The 17,251-nt window shown below is 39.1% G+C and overlaps 1 protein-coding gene across 2 annotated transcripts in view; it reads right to left on the bottom strand.

Moving 5' to 3' along the window:
* Positions 1 to 1,816: 1,816 nt before the first annotated feature.
* Positions 1,817 to 17,251, bottom strand: part of bora (bora aurora kinase A activator) — a 31,666-nt gene continuing 16,231 nt past the window's right edge. For both annotated transcript variants that reach the window (XM_060826522.1, XM_060826523.1), the window contains exons 9-13: positions 15,712 to 15,865; positions 12,763 to 13,304; positions 12,381 to 12,527; positions 11,670 to 11,856; positions 1,817 to 2,565 (exon numbers count right to left, since the gene is read on the bottom strand). In XM_060826522.1, the coding sequence (XP_060682505.1) occupies positions 2,450 to 2,565; positions 11,670 to 11,856; positions 12,381 to 12,527; positions 12,763 to 13,304; positions 15,712 to 15,865 (1,146 nt within the window). In that variant the 3' untranslated portion in view covers positions 1,817 to 2,449. The remainder of the gene's footprint in view (positions 2,566 to 11,669; positions 11,857 to 12,380; positions 12,528 to 12,762; positions 13,305 to 15,711; positions 15,866 to 17,251) is intronic.

Raw genomic sequence — 17,251 nt, 5'->3', positions numbered from 1 at the left:
TCTTGAAGATAATTGACAATACAGATTGTAGACTTTTTATTATTCTTTTCTTTGGTTGTGAACATCACTGGAAAAGGTCATCATTTATTGTCCTGCCCTTGAACATTCACTTCAGAGGATAGTTAAAAGTCAACCACATTGCTGTAGAAATAAAATTGAGTACAGACCAGATGAAGATGGCAGACTTCTTTCCTTAAAGGGCATTAATTAACTACATGGGTTTTTACATTAATCAATGGGTGTTTCAAAGCACCATTAGAAATTTGCTTTAAATTCTACCTGCTACAGTAAGATTTCAACCTATGCCCCTCTGGTGGTAGCCCTGGACTTTTAAAATATTAGTAAAATAGCATTACCACTACAGCACTGTATCCCCATGTTGTGCTCATAGGAACTGCATTATAATGAGTGTGGATGAAGCTTGTTGGAATTTCTGCTGTTCAAAGAGAGCATGAAGTTGGTAACTATTAGAAAGTAATCTGTTTGGGATTGTTTTGCAGATAACAGGAAAGATAAAGTTAGAAAATGCACATATGGTGTGATGGACTATGAGGACACTATTATTGTGAAGGGGAATAGGGAGGGTGTAATGCCAGCATGCAGGAAATGGAACAGAAAACAAATGTTAGCTGATTATTCCTTAGCCATAAAACTGTTTAGAGCAAGTTGAATTCTCAGAAGAAATGAAATGAAAAATATTAGAACAATCAAATTAATCACAGAAGTGGTAAGGTTTACAGCATAAGCATACATAAAGATGTGGACAGTACTGTGAGACCATGTAAGTAATACCTGGCAGAGTAATGGTGACAGATTCATGTATTTGCAGAATCAGTTACAAATGACGATCAACTTCCACTTACTGCATTTTATTGGAGAAATCGACTTTTATCAAGAACAATTGCTAGTTATAATCACAAATTCTATTTTCTTTACTTCAGAGATCTTTCTACATAGGTGAGATAAATGATTTGCTGCAGTGATCTGTTAAGATAGGTTGCTAATTGTTATTCCTGTAAGAAGTCCTTCCTAATTTCATTTTGTTGACTGACAATACTGTTGTCAACAGCCACTCTGATATTGAAATTAAAGTGAAATGACAGAACGTGGGTTTTGAAGCTTAATTTAGGGACAAGATAATGCCAGGGGTCTGTACCACAATCCTCCACTTGAACATGCTTGGAAAGAATATATATGATTGAGAGCTCAAAAATCTCATCTTTGATCTTGCTGTGTTATAGTTCACTCTTGACAAAATGAGTAGCGTTCTGATAGGTAATTTACAGAGTAATTGAACATTTAAATCTGTTGAAACAGATGCTGCTTTAATTGGACAGCAGTGTAAAATTGTGCCTTAAACAAAATGACGTCCTACCCCATAACAACAAAAGTAACATCTCAGGTGAGCTACAACTGAGCTAAAGAGGCAAAGGGAAGATTTGGAAAATTTATGTTTACACAAAAAAAGCAGCTTACAGAAAAATGAACAAACAAGCATTGTTTTCTAAACCACTCTTGGAATTGAGTTTGCCACAGGTCTTTAAAATGATGTCTCTCTGAACACAAATGTCTACAATAATAATTATGGCAACTCCCTACATATTATGTAACAAATTTTGAAATGTACTTTTGCAATGTGCAAAGACAAATTACGCATTCAAGTGGAAGCTCAAAAAAATTGAAACACAGGAATTAGACACTTGTTTTTATTAAATACTGATTTTTAAAAAGGCACATGTAATTCCATATAAAATATTGCTAGTAGACCACTTAAACATTTAGGTCTAAAATGTAAACATAAGACTTTCTTGCCATTTAATAAAAATATTTGATTCAGAGGAATCAGCATTTTTTTAAAAACAGAATATTAAGAGTATATTTGTAATGTCAAATTTAAACTTGATTGTACCAGTCTTTCTGTGCATCCAAGATCTTTTGACAATTCTTGGAGTGCCAAGGTCCTAATTTAGATGTTTCTATTCATAAAGCCAAGTGACAAGTCATTGAAGGGATGGTGAATGGCCATTGATTTTAGATTTTGTTGAAAAAGTTCTTTAAATATATTTTCTTCCTAATAAAATGGTATACCATATACCTGGCCATAATGACACGCTTGATAGACAAGTATGACTATGGGGGATTTTTGCTTATGTGTAAATTTAAGTGGGAAAAAATGCATAGACTAAAGCTGTTGCTTTAAATGCATGATTTTACAAATAATTGATCAGTAAATTCAGGTACTTAATAAATAGCCTCTTTTTGATTACATGCAAATTTTTTTTTAAGAAGTGCTGGTCAAGTTCTTTGTCATTCGTTCTAATTGCATTTCAGACATTTTCAGGTTATTAGTAAATCAGACCAATTGTAGCATTTATAAATTCATTTTAAATCCTTCTAAATTTAACAAAGATTACTGATTATAATATTGTACTTTTCAGTCATGACTCAGTTAAAACATAGACATAGGGTTATCAATGATGGGCTCAGGTTCCTCCAAAGTCATTTCAAGAGGTTGTTTTGTGAAACATGATTTCTCATCACGTAGTCTGGATGGAGAATATTTTGCTGTAAGGAAACAAAAAAGTTAAAGGAAAGTGACATGCACTACCTTAAATCCCTCCAAACTTCCAATTTTAAAACAAATTCCATCCCTCACCCTCTTATCTAAGCAATAACTTATTTCAGATTTTATTCTACCCTCCACCTCAAGTGGCCTTTAATTGTGAATTTAACCTGATCCTGTTCTCTCTGTAATTGTGCACTTTCAGCAAGGTCAGTATTAATCAAAGGTCACTACTGCAAACTGTAACCCTTTGTGCTAACTGGTCTGGATTACAATAGCTGTTAACCTCCAAACAAATCTTCCAATTTTGTATACTTCGAATAGAGACACTTCTGAGGAGGAATTTGTATGTCTAAGCCACAAGGTCTAGGTTCAAGTCCCAGCTGCCATGGAAATGTCATTACATGTCCAAACAAGCTAATCAAAAAGAAATTACTAAGACTAAGCACATCTGTTTGACTGCATTTACCACAGACTTCAGAATAACCGAATGAAAGTGTCTAATGTTCTTCTGGCCAGCTTCCCATTCCCTATACTGCTGTACATCCCACATCTTTCATACTAAAAGCACTGCATAAGCACTGCTAATCCCCCAGATATCTCTGATCAGATCATCTATAAAGTTATTTGTTTTCATTGCATGGAGTAAATATTAAAGTTCAATATGAAAAACAATAACAGTTTGACCCATTTGCTGAAAACAGAAAAAGACTTAATAATTGAAGCAATTTGGTTTACAATTATTTAGCATCAATAAAGAAATTTTGCTCCAATTTACCCCAAAACATTTGTATATTTCAGAGAATCTATCTCTGGTTAAATAAAAATCAAATGAACCTCAGATGCTGTAAATCAGAAACAAAAACAGAAATTGCTGGAAAACCTCAGCACGTCTGGCAGCGTCAGGGAAAAAAAAAATCAAAGTTAACGTTTAGGATCTTAGCTACCATCAGATCTGAGGAAGGGTCACTCAACTCAAAATGTTCACTGTAATTTCTCCACAGATGCTGAGCTTCTGCTAAGCTTTTCCCACAATTTTTATTTCTGGTTAAATTGGGTTCAAGAAAATGCATATTGTGCATAAGGCCACTAATGCAAAGAATATAAATGCAAACATACACTCACCTAATGCAATTCATGCAGTGTATCACCATTTAGATTGTATACTTTCAACACATCCTACCAAAATAATTTCATATTTCCAAATTATATTTGTCATATCTTTGCCCACTCACTTAACCTATCCATATCATTTGTGGCCTCTGTCATCTACATGTCTTATTTTCTTACTTATCTTTGCTTATCAGTAAATTTGACAACCCTACCTTTCACTCCATCATCCAAGTCATTAATCTAAAATTTAAACACTTGAGGTCCCAGTGCCAGTGTCTGTGACATGCCACTTATTACATCCTTCACACTAATCATTTATACATCCTAAAATGCTACTCCTACACCATGACCTTTTACTTTCTGTAATAATCATTGAGGTGGTACTTCATAAAATGCCACTTTGTTCATAGATTGTAAATATTCATTCTTCAAAGAATGATTAAACATAAATTCTCCTTTCATAAAATCATGTTACTGCTGAATAATAACCTTGGACTAACTGAAGTGTACTGCTAAAACTTCTTTAATAGTAGGGAAAATGTTAGAAACTATGATAGATGCTTGGTTACTGGGCCTCTTGTTTCCTGCTTTGTACCTCCTGTTTAGGAAAATTAAAATAAATGCATTAACTATCTCACAGGTCACTTAGAATACCAGAGGTTTATTTTGATTAATTCATGGTGTGTGGGCATCACTGGCCAGGTCAGTATTTATCACCCATCCTCAGTTGCCCTTGAAGTGGTGGTAAGCTGGCATCTTGAACAGCAGAAATCCATTTGGTGTAGAGAATGCCAATAATAAGGGAGTTCTGGGAATTTGTCCCAGTGACATTGAAGAAACAATAAAATATTTCCAAGGTCAGGATGGTGAGTGCTTTGAAAGGGAATTTGCAGCTGGAGGTGTTACATGTATGTGCTTTCCTGGTCCTTCTAGATGGCAGCAATCGTTGATTCAAAGGTACTAAGAAACCTTGGTGGATTTCTGAAGTATATCCTATAGACAGTACACACTGCTGCTACTGAGCATCAGTGGTGCAGACAATGTGTGTTTGTAGATATTGTACCAATCAAATAAACTGCTTTGTCCTGGATGGTGTCAAGCTTCTGAAGTGTTGTTAGAGCTGCATTTATCCACTCAATTGGGGACTATTCCATTATATTCCTGCTTCATATCTTGTGGAGGTGGACAGTCTAAGGGAGGTAGGAAGTTAAGTTACTTACGGCAGGATTCCTAGCCTCTGAACTTGACTAGCCATATGAATCTTGTGATTGCATGAGCAGGTCAGTGTCTGGTCAATTTGATCTAACTCCAGGACGTTGATTAGAGTCTTAGAGATGTACAGCATGGAAACAGACACTTCGGTCCAACCAGATATCCCAACCCAATCTAGTCCCACCTGCCAACATCTGGCCCATATCCCTCCAAACCCATCCTATTCACATACCCATCCAAATGCCTTTTAAATGTTGCAATTGTACCAGCCTCCATCTCTTCCTCTGGCAGCTCATTCCATACACATACCACCCTCTGCATGAAAATGTTGCCCCTTACATCCCTTTTATATCTTTTCCCCTCTCACCCTCAACCTATGCCCTCTAGTTCTGGACTCCCCAACCCCAGAGAAAATACTTTGTCTATTTATCCTATCCATGCCCCTCATGATTTTGTAAACCTCTAAGGTCAGCCCTCTGCCTCTGCTCCAGGGAAAACAGCCCCAGCCTGTTCAGCCTCTCCCCATAGCCAAGATCCTCCAACCCTGGCAACATCTTTATAAATCTTTTCTGAACCCTTTCAAGTTTCACAACATCTTTCCGATTGGAAGGAGACCAGAATTGCACGCAATATTTCAACAGTCGCCTAACCAATGTCCTGTATAGCCACAACAACTCCCAACTCCTGTACTCAATACTCTGACCAATAAAAGAAAGCATACCAAACTTCTCCTTCACTATCCTATCTACCTGTGACTCCATTTTCAAAGAGCTATGAACCTGCACTCCAAGGTCTCTTTGTTCAGCAACATTCTCTAGGACCTTACCATCAAGTGTATAAGTCTTGCTTTCCCAAAATGCAGCACCTCGCATTTATCGGAATTAAACTCCATCTGCCACTTCTCAGCCCATTGGCCCATCTGATAAAGATCCTGCAGTAATCTGAGGTAACCTTCTTTGCTGTCCACTACACTTCCAATTTTGGGGTCATCTGCAAATTTACTAACTGTACCTCTTATGCTGGCATCCAAATCATATATGTAAATGACAAAAAAAAAGAGGACCAAGCACCGATCATTGTGACACTCCACTGGTCACAGACCTCCAGTCTGAAAAACAACGCTCCACTCCCACCCTGTCTTCTACCTTTGAGCCAGTTCTGTATCCAAAGGGCTAGTTCTCCCTTTATTCCCCGAGATCTAACCTTGCTAACTAGTCTCCCTTGGGGAATCTGGTCAAACGCCTTACTGAAGTCCATATAGATCACATCTTCTGCTCTGTCCTCATCAATCCTCTTTGTTACTTCTTCTAAAAACTCAATCAAGTTTGTGAGCCATGGTTTCCCATGCAGAAAGCAATGTTGACTATCCCTAATCAGTCCTTGTCTTTCCAAAACATGTACATCCTGTCCATCAGGAATCCCTCCAACAACTTGCCCACCACTGACAATCAGGCTCATTGGTCTATAGTTCCCTGGCTTGTCCTTACTACCCTTCGTAAACAGTGGCACCACGTTAGCTAACTTCCAGTCTTCCAGCACCTCACCTGTGACTATCGATGATACAAATATCTCAGTAATGGAAACACCATTTAAATGTCAAGGGGTGATAGTTCGAGATGATCATTGCCTGGCATTTGTGTAGCAGAAATGTTATTTATCACTTATCAGACCAAACTTGGATATCATTGATGTTTCATGCATTTACACAGACTGCTTTGGTATTTATGGATTTGCAAAAGGTATTCAGCGTTGTGCAATTGCTGTGAACATACCCCCACTGCTGACCTTATGATAGAGAAACAGTCACTGATGAAGCAGTTCAAGATGGTTGAGCCTCTGACATGACCCTGATGAACTCCTGTAGAAATGTCCAAGGTACAAGATGCTACAACAACCACAACCATCTTTCTATGTGCCAGGTATACCTCCAACCAACTACTGACTCAAGTTTTGCTAGGACTCCTTAATGCCATAATCTATCAAATGTGATCTTGATACGAAGGATCAATTGTGTTAGGGGATTCTCTAGTCCGAGGTACAGACAGACCTTTCTGTGGCCAGCAGTGAAAAGTCAGAATGATATGTTGCTTCCCCGGTGCCAGGATCAAGGATGTTTCAGAGAGGGTGCAGAATGTTCTCAAGGGGGAAAGGGACCAGCAAGGAATCATTGTCCACAATGGAAACAAAGACATAGGAAGGGAAAAAGGTTGAGATTCTGAAGGGAGATTACAGAGTGAGGAATTAGGATTACAGAGTTAGGAATTTAAAAAGGAGGTCCTCAAGGGTAGTAATATCTGTATTACTCGCAGTGCTATGAACTCATGAGGACAGAAATAGGAGGACAGAGCAGATGAATGCATGGCTGAGGAGCTGGTACCTGGGAGAAGGATTCACATTTTTGGATCATTGAAATCTCTTTTGCGGCAGAAGTGACCTGCACAAGAAGGACGGATTGCACCTAAATCGGAATGGGATTGATATACTGGTAGGGAAATTTGCTAGAGCTGTTCGGGAGGATTTAAACTAGTAAGGTGGGTGAGTGGGACCCAGGGAGATAGTGAGGAAAGAGATCAGTCTGAGATTGATACAGTTGAGAACAGAAGTGAGTCAAACAGTCAGGGCAGGCAGGGACAAGGTAGGACTAATAAATTAAACTGCTTTTATTTCAATGCAAGGGGCCTGCCTAACAGGGAAGGCAGATGAACTCAGGGCATGGTTAGGAACATGGGACTGGGATATCATAGAAATTACAGAAACATGGCTCAGGGATAGACAGGACTAGCAGCTTAATGTTCCAGGATACAAATGCTACAGGAAGAACAGAAAGGGAGGCAACACAGGAGGGGGATTGAAGTTTTTGATAAGGGATAGCATTACAGCTGTGCTGAGGGAGAATATTCCTGGAAATACATCCAGGGAAGTTATTTGGGTGGAACTGAGAAATAGGAAAGGGATGATCACCTTATTGGGATTTTATTATAGACCCCCCCAATAGTCAGAGGGAAATTGAGAAACAAACTTGTAAGGAGATCTCAGCTATCTGTAAGATTATTAGGGTGGTTATGGTAGGGGATTTTAACTTTCCAAACATAGACTAGGACTGCCATAGTGTTAAGGGTTTAGATGGAGGGGAATTTGTAAGTGTGTACAAGAAGATTTTCTGATTCAGTACGTGGATGTACCGACTAGAGAAGGTGCAAAACTTGACCTACTCTTGGGAAATAAGGCAGGTCAGGTGACTGAGGTGTCAGTGGGGGAGCATTTTGGGGCCAGCAACCATAATTCTATTACATTTAAAATAGTGATGGAAAAGGGTAGATAGACCAGATCTAAAAGCTAAAGTTCTAAATTGGAGAAAGGCTAATTTTGATGGTATTGGGCAAGAACTTTCAAAAGCTGATTGGGGGGGCAGATGTTGCAGGTAAAGGCATGGCTGGAAAATGGGAAGCCTTCAGAAATGAGATAACAAGAATCTAGAGATGGTATATTCCTGTTAGGGTGAAAGGAAAGGCTGGTGGGTATAGGAAATGCTGGATTCCCTCTGTCAGTTTCACCTCTGAAATTCAGCTGTAATGATGTAGTCCATTAGGAACCAAGCACTTGACCGTTATTAGTACCACTCAGTACCACTTCTCTGGTGATTGTAAGTTTTTTCAACACTCCTCTCTCACTCTTCCATTTTCTGTTTTATTGCTCCTTTTGGGATGTTACTTATATTCTCTATAGTAAAGACTAGTGGAAATTACCTACTTGATTCCTCTACTGTTTCTTCATTTTCCATTATCAATTCTCCACACTTATTTTCTACAGGACTAATACTTGCTTGACTTACTAAAAAGAAATTATAGAACCTTTTACAGTCTGCTTTACTTTTGGATGACTCTTTTTTTGCACTCTAATTTTTCCATCCTTGTTACTTCTTTCACCATTATTTGCTTTTATTTTATATTCTGACCAAGGTTTGTACGAAGATTTGTAGCTCGGGTGCTCGTTGTTGTGGTTCTGTTCGCCGAGCTGGAAGTTTTTGTTGCAAACGTTTCGTCCCCTGGCTAGGCGATATCAGTGCTTTGGAGCTTCCTGCGAAGCGCTTCATTGATGTTTCTTCCGGTATTTATAGTGGTCTGTCCTTGCTGCTTCCGGTTGTCAGTTTCAGCTGTCCGCTGTAGTGGTTGGTATATAGGGTCCAGGTCGATGTGTTTGTTGATGGAGTTTGTGGATGAATGCCATGCTTCTAGGAATTCCCTGGCTGTTCTCTGTCTGGCTTGCCCTATGACAGTGGTGTTGTCCCAGTCGAATTCATGTTGCTTGTTGTCTGTGTGTGTGGCTACTAGGGATAGCTGGTCGTGTCGTTTCGTGGCTAGTTGATGTTCATGTATGCGGATTGTTAGCTGTCTTCCTGTTTGTCCTATATAGTGTTTTGTGCAGTCCTTGCATGGTATTTTGTACACTACATTAGTTTTGCTCATGTTGGGTATCGGGTCCTTTGTTCTAGTGAGTTGTTGTCTGAGCGTGGCTGTTGGTTTGTGTGCCGTTATGAGTCCTAAGGGACGCAGTAGTCTGGCTGTCAGTTCAGAAACGCTCCTGATGTATGGTAGTGTGGCTAGTCCTTTTGGTTGTGGCATGTCCTCGTTCCGTGGTCTTTCTCTTAGGCATCTGTTGATGAAGTTGCGCGGGTATCCGTTTTTGGCGAATACCTTGTATAGGTGTTCCTCTTCTTCTTTTTGCAGTTCTGGTGTGCTGCAGTGTGTTGTGGCCCTTTTGAATAGTGTCCTGATGCAGCTTCGTTTGTGTGTGTTGGGGTGGTTACTTTCATAGTTTAGGACTTGGTCTGTGTGTGTTGCTTTCCTGTATACCCTTGTGGTGAATTCTCCGTTCGGTGTTCTCTGTACTATCACGTCTAGGAATGGGAGTTGGCTATCCTTTTCTTCTTATCTCGTGAATCAGATTCCTGTGAGTGTGGCGTTGATGGTCCGGCGTGTTTTTTCTATTTCCGTGTTTTTAATGATTACAAACGTGTCATCGACATATCTGACCCAGAGTTTGGGTTGAATTTGTGGTAGGACTGTTTGTTCTAACCTTTGCATAACTGCCTCTGCTATGAGTCCCGAGATTGGTGATCCCATGGGTGTTCCGTTGATCTGTTCGTATATCTGGTTGTTGAATGTGAAGTGTGTAGTGAGGCACAAGTCCAGTAGTTTAAGTGTGTCTTCTTTGTTGATAGGTTCCGCCTCTTGTTTTCTGTTCTGTATGTCCAGTAGGTTGGCTATTGTTTCTCTGGCTAGGGTTTTGTCAATCGAAGTGAACAGTGCCGTCACGTCAGTGAGATCATGGTTTCTTCTGGCCAAAGAACTACAACAGAAACTGAAACACCTGGTCAGCGGATCCAAACACTCCATACAATCAACACAGGAATTCCTGGACATCATCAGAAATATACACATAGACAAAGAAGAAACCATGATCTCATTCGACGAATTCCTAGAAGCATGGCATTCATCCACAAACTCCATCAACAAACACATCGACCTGGACCCTATATACCAACCACTACAGCGGACAGCTGAAACTGACAACCGGAAGCGGCAAGGACAGACCACTATAAATACCGGAAGAAACATCAAAAAAGCGCTTCGCAGGAGGCTCCAAAGCACTGATGATGTTGCCTAGCTAGGGGATGAAACGTTTGCAACAAAAACTTCCAGCTCGGCGAACAGAACCACAACAACGAGCACACGAGCTACAAATCTTCGCACAAACCTTGGTCAGAATATAAAATAAAAGCAAATAATGGTGAAAGAAGTAACAAGGATGGAAAAATTAGAGTGCAAAAAAAAGAGTCATCCAAAAGTAAAGCAGACTGTAAAAGGTTCTATAATTTCTTTTTAGTAAGTCAAGCAAGTATTATATACTCTTTGGAATATATTTATTCTGGGTATTCTGAAATATCCCCACAACTTCATCTTTATTCTTTAACCTAATGTAGCAATTCACTTTAGACAGCTCTGCTTTCATGCCCTCACTTAAGTTTAAAACAATTATCACCTCAGACCCACTTCCCCTCTGAACTAAATGCAAAATTCAATCATATTGTGGTTGCTGATCACTATGGACATCTTCACTATGGGATCATTAAATAATTCTATCTCAATTCAAAGTGCTTAAAGTAATATTTTCCAAATAAAGGGTCATTAGAATATTACATATTTTAATACAAAAACCATGTCAGTCACAGCATTTAAGACAAAATTAGATAAATATCAAGGGTCTTTGAAAAAGAACAGAAAAGATTAGACCAGGTGTTTTTGATGTGGAGCTAGGGTTAGCAGCAACATGACTGATCAACTAGCTACCTTTTGTGCTGAAATTTTCACAATATATGCCAGATTTATAACTTGATCAGGCAGACTCATATTGAATTTGGGGGAAAAAAAATTACCTCCATCTCCATTTTAAAAGAAACTTCCTTATAAAGTTATAGAGTAAATTTTTATGTTTCGCGCTTTATCACAGGCCGTGGCAGTAAAGTTTAAACTTGGAGTCTATAACTGGAGAGTTCACATGCATAGTCATTTGCAACAACAATTCCAGATCAGCATAAATCATTATTTGTGAAGGTGACCAGAAGCATATCATCCCAAAGTGCAGAGTGCAGTATAACATCCCTAGTTGCTAAATGACATCATCTTTAACGAGTTCTTACTTATTATACCTGAACATTTTGTAATTCCATATTCTCTTTACAAATTAAACTATTAAGATGACTTCCGTCAAGATTCCATACCATTCTTTTCAAAAATTCTATTCAGCGTTTGTTCACAAGGGTTTTTCCAAGTATTCAGGTAAATGTTCTGGCTTAGCACCACATCATGGGCATAACGCAGCCTACTGATATGAAAGGGTTTTGAATTAGCAGCTGGATTCAATCTCATATTTTCTTTGTTCTCTTTACATTCAGAGCAAAGGATATCCTGGAATTAAAGAAATGCATATGATTTTTCTCACAAAAAAAGCCAATTCTAGTTACAACAAATTTTTTGTCAATTCAAAAATTAAAATGTTACAAATCTGATTGGTGAGGTGGCCAATGAATCCAAAGAAGTACTGGACTAAAATATCAAACAAATATAATTAACTTAATTTCTCCAACACTGATCTTCATTAAATACTAAATATTGTCCCTCCTCCTCCTCACATCTCCACCAAATTTAGTCACAATCATTCTTAAAAGTGAAAGTGTTGCCAACAGATTGGAGAACAGAAATGCAAGTTCACTCTGTTAATTCTTAGCTAAAATCACAGCACAGAAGTAAAATAATTAAGTTCATTTTCAATATTTTGCCTTCTTAATTAAATTTTAATCATAAAATATGGTTTGGCATGTATGATCTGTACAGTATTTTGACCATTCAATTCTACATCTGACCAAACAGAGCATATTCATTTAGTTACATGGATTTGTTTCATAAACAGAATACAGATGCAGGAGCATTACCTTAGATTTTAGATTAAGCTTATTTGGAGGTACAGTTCCAACTAGAGATTGTAGTTCCAAATGCTCTTTACCAAGCTGGCTATCTGTTCCAATGGCATCCATTAAGCTATTTGCAGAAGTGGTTTGTGTATTATATCCACTATCAGCCTATTAATTTAAAAAGAAAATCAATAAAACAATGTTAAAAGCATGGCACATACATTAACATTCAGAATGAGAATTCAATAATGGCAATGCATATCTAGCCATATTATTTTTACACATACAATCGGAAGCAATTTTATTTAGCCAAAAACTGCAAAACTAAACTATTTTTTATTGATTGCTTCAGAATCAATTGGAGTGGTAATTTAAATGTAGCTGCTCTAAACATAATCCTTACCTGCATACTAATGCTCTCAAAAGGAATAGCACTGCTTTCTGCAAGAGGTGACATATACATGTGAGGGCTATCCACATTAAAAGCAATTCCAGTTGAGCTGGTCCTTGGAATACTAATATTGCTTTCAGATTCTTTTACCCAACTGTTATCATCGCCTTCAGGTGCACCTGGGTCAGCCATATCAACAGTATGATCCTCATTCTCATCTCGAAGCACTAAAATATTCTCATTGACTTCTGAGAGATTGAGACATGTAATGCAATTTGTTTTATTTTCTGCTCCCAGGTGTAAAGAGAACACTTCTGCATCTATTTCTTGTGCTGGAGAATGGGTTCTCTCCTCACTTTTGTGTTCTTGCTGAAGAGTTAACGTTTGAGGAGAAATGTGACAAGGATCACTGTGAAGTCTGGGATTCATAGGTGGACACATTTTAATTGGTGAACATCCTTCTATGAAAGGTGATTCTGTACAGTGGTCAAAATTCCCATCTAAAATAGCTGCAGCATGAGCAACAGGAGACATGGAAGTAAAGTTCCTTTCTTCTGCATAAAGGCAGAAAAAAAAAAGAGATTATGCAAAGAACAGGTTTTTTCAAATAAACACTTAATAGATCTTTAATGAATATTGGAGAAAAACATTCTACTTATGTGTTAGAGAGATGTGAATTCGAAGAAAAGTGATTCTTAAAGCATAAATGGAACATTTCTGAGCTGTAGCAAATTATAACAAGTGGTCAATGTTTAAAAAATGTAGTCAGCGACATAAACCTCTAAAACAGATTCTCCAATCTATGGTTTCCAATCAGTCATGAAGGCTTACCGCATATTTTTTCTTGTAAATATACAAGCAGAGTCAACAAAATAGTCATTGTAATGCTACAGCGAAGGTAAGAGCCATATCTGTAAATCAACTAATGCCTCAATAATGAATGTATACACATGAGCTTTTAAGGATTTTATCCACTTTTATTTTTAGAAAAAGCACTTTGGCTTGCATCAAGCCCACTTAAGAAGTATCAATATAACTACTGTTAAAAGTAAGAACTATGCTGCAAAGTCATCAGCAAAAGGACCATGTCCAGTATGAAAAAGTTTTCACTTGTATGGGAGAAAAAGGGGAAAAATGTAATCTGGGGTTTCAAATTCTCTTCTTAAGAAAATAAATCAAATGTGATGTAGGAGTTGCCCACAGCTGGCACCAGGTTGTGAAGGATCTTCTTTGGGTAGATTTACTGCCACCAACCTTTCGTCTATTATAAGTCTATGGGACTTACTAGTATTAAATAGGTAAAAACAATGACTGCAGATGCTGGAAACCAGTTTCTGGATTAATGGTGCTGGAAAAGCACAGCAGTTCAGGCAGCATCTGAGGAGCAGTAAAATTGACGTTTCGGGCAAAAGCCCTTCATCAGGAATACAGGCAGAGTGCCCGAAGGGTGGAGAGATAAATGAGAGGAGGGTGGGAGTGGGGAGAAAAGTAGCATAGAGTACAATACTTGAGTGGGGTAGGGGATGAAGGTAATAGGTCAGAGAAGAGGGTGGCATGGATAGGTGGAAAAGAAGATCGGCAAGTCATGGGGACAGTGCTGAGCTGGAAGTTTGGAACTGGGGTGAGGTGGGGTAAGTGGAAATGAGGAAACTGTTGAAGTCCACACTGATGCCCTGGGGTTGAAGTGTTCCGAGGCGCAAGATGAGGCGTTCTTCCTCCAGGCGTCGGGTGGTGAGGGAGCGGCAGTGAAGGAGGCCCAGGACCTCCATATCCACTGCAGAATGGGAGGGGGAGTTGAAATGTTAGGCCACAGGGTGGTGTGGTTGATTGGTGCAGGTGTCCCAGAGATGTTCCCTAAAGCGCTCTGCTAGGAGGCGTCCAGTCTCCCCAATGTGGAGAAGACCGCATCGGGAGCAACGGATACAATAAGTGATATTGGTGGATGTGCAGATAAACCTTTGATGGAGATGAGGGAGGAGGTGTGGGCACAGGTTTTGCAATTCATGCGGTGGCAGGGGAAGGTGCCAGGACGGGAGAGTGGGTTGTAGGGGGTGCGTGGACCTGACCAGGTAATCATGGAGGGAATAGTCTTTGCAGAAGGTAAATATATCCCTGGTGGTGGGGTCCGTTTGGAGGTTGGCAGAAATATCAGCGGATGATTTGGTTTATGTGAAGGTTGGTAGGGTGGAAAGTGAGCACCAGGGGCGTTCTGTCCTTGTTACGGTTGGAGGGGTGGGGTCCGAGGGCGGAGGTGCGGGATGTGGACGGGATGCAATGGAGGGCATCTTTAACCACGTGGGAGGGGAAATTGCGATCCCTAAAGAAGGAGGCCATCTGGTGTGTTCTGAGGTGGAACTGGGAGCAGATACGGCAGAGGCAGAGGAATTGGGAATATGGGATGGTATTTTTGCAGGAGGTAGAGTGGGAAGAGGTGTAATCCAAGTAGCTGTGGGAGTCGGTGGGTTTGTAAAAAATGTCAGTGTCAAGTCGGTCGTCATTAATGGAGATGGAGAGGTCCAGGAAGGGGAAGGAGGTGTCAGAGATGGTCCAGGTAAATTTAAGGTCAGGGTGGAATGTGTTGGTGAAATTGATGAATTGCTCAACCTCCTCGTGGGAGCATGAGGTGGCGCCAATGCAGTCATCAATGTAGCAGAGGAAGAGGTGGAGAGTGGTGCTGGTGTAATTACGGAAGATGGACTGTTCTACGTAGCCAACAGAGACAGGCATAGCTGGGGCCCATACAGGTGCCCATGGCTACCCCTTTGGTCTGGAGGAAGTGGGAGAATTTGAAGGAGAAATTGTTAAGGGTGAAATTATACTGACTAGCATCAGCTATAAACACCATCATTTACAAATCAATGGTCATATCTGTTCTAAAGCTTCAAAAGTTTAACACTTTCAAAACAACCCACTCATACAATAACTACCATTTCTAAGTTCAAAATCATGTCAAATTCAAACCTGAAACTGGCATTTTGTCAAACTGAGATTCAATCGGAGATAAAGCTGGGGATGCAGTATTTGGTGATGACTTCCCTGGAAACATGGGGCTTGTTAGGCTCCCTAAACTGCACGCTCTTACAGCATCTCGGATAGGACTTGATGAAAATTGCCCCTAAGATTAAAAAGGATAGATTTATATTACTACATTGTATTGTGTGGCTTGCAATTAATCACTGGTATAGTGCACAAAAGAAAAGAACTGCAGATGCTGGAAATCTGAAACAAAAGCAGAAATTAATTGGGTAAAATCAGGAGGTCTGGCAGCATCTATGAAGAGAAATTAGTGTCAACATTTTGGGTCCAGTGACCCTAGATTTCTTTCCACAGATGCTGCCAGGTCTATTGAGTTTCTCCAGCAATGTCTATTCTTGTATTAGTCTAGTGTGCTTTTCTCAGGATTATTAGAGTGAAAGAATTTAATCACACGATTAGTCTTTTGCTTTCAAAACCTTTCTAATTGGACCAGATCACAGAGACAGAATTAAATAAAAATATTAAAAACTTCATTTGTAATCAATCATTCAGGTTTAATAGAATTTTCTCACTAGCAGACATGATTAAAATTTTGTTAAACTACAGGATCAAATGCAAGGCTCCTCAACTGCCTTCCTTGAAAGGAAGGTTTTGCATTGTCAGTGTGAGAAAAATTCATATATAATCTTCATTCTCCACCACCATTGCTCCATTCCCTGCTTCCAAACACAATCACAGAAAAACATGAAAGACCGTTAATTGAAAACGTTTTCTGAACTTGGGCAGTTTACTGAGGAGCCGCTCAAGAATTCTTTCTTCAGTCTTAAAGCACTTTCCAGTGCAGGATTGAAGAACAACGTAAAATTATTTTTAAAGAACTTGGAATTTTATTGGAAAAACGTAGGAACAGCAAACTTTTAATTAAATGTAAAATGCCATTTTCCCCAGGAGGATTCTATCCCATTCGGTCTCCAAAAACAGATTTTCTTGTTATGTTGTATACCAAGTAGGTGAAAGCAAACAATAATCAGGTGGTGAAAACAAGTCTTCAAAGCAAGTCTTCAAAAATCTGGAAACTGAATTTAGTTTTGTCATTATAGTACCAAACTCTGCTTTTTAAGAAAATTTGTTTTTTTTCCTGAAAGACATTCTGCAACTACCACTGGTTAACAACACAACAGGCCAGGACAATTTTATTTTCAGAGTCAATTATAAACAAGATCCACCAAAGATGGGCTTTTATATTAAAATATTATGAACTTAAGAACATTCATCAACTAACTACAGAAAAGACGAATTCAGTAAAGCCAGCTAATGGCACGATATTTTCACAGTTCCCTTGCGATGAATTCATACATCAGAATTTCTCATTTTAAAACTATTTGTTGATGGCCTTTAAAACCAAAATTGCTTGCTATGGACCATGCTATATCTCTGAGAGATGTGTGCCATACAAACAACACACTACTGCCAAGATTTTGCCAATGCTGATTTATAACTGACTGTTGAAAGGGCATTTTCACAA

This window comes from Hemiscyllium ocellatum, chromosome 6 (genome assembly GCF_020745735.1).
Source record: "Hemiscyllium ocellatum isolate sHemOce1 chromosome 6, sHemOce1.pat.X.cur, whole genome shotgun sequence".
NCBI lineage: Eukaryota > Metazoa > Chordata > Chondrichthyes > Orectolobiformes > Hemiscylliidae > Hemiscyllium > Hemiscyllium ocellatum.
This window is presented reverse-complemented; position numbering and strand designations above follow the sequence as displayed.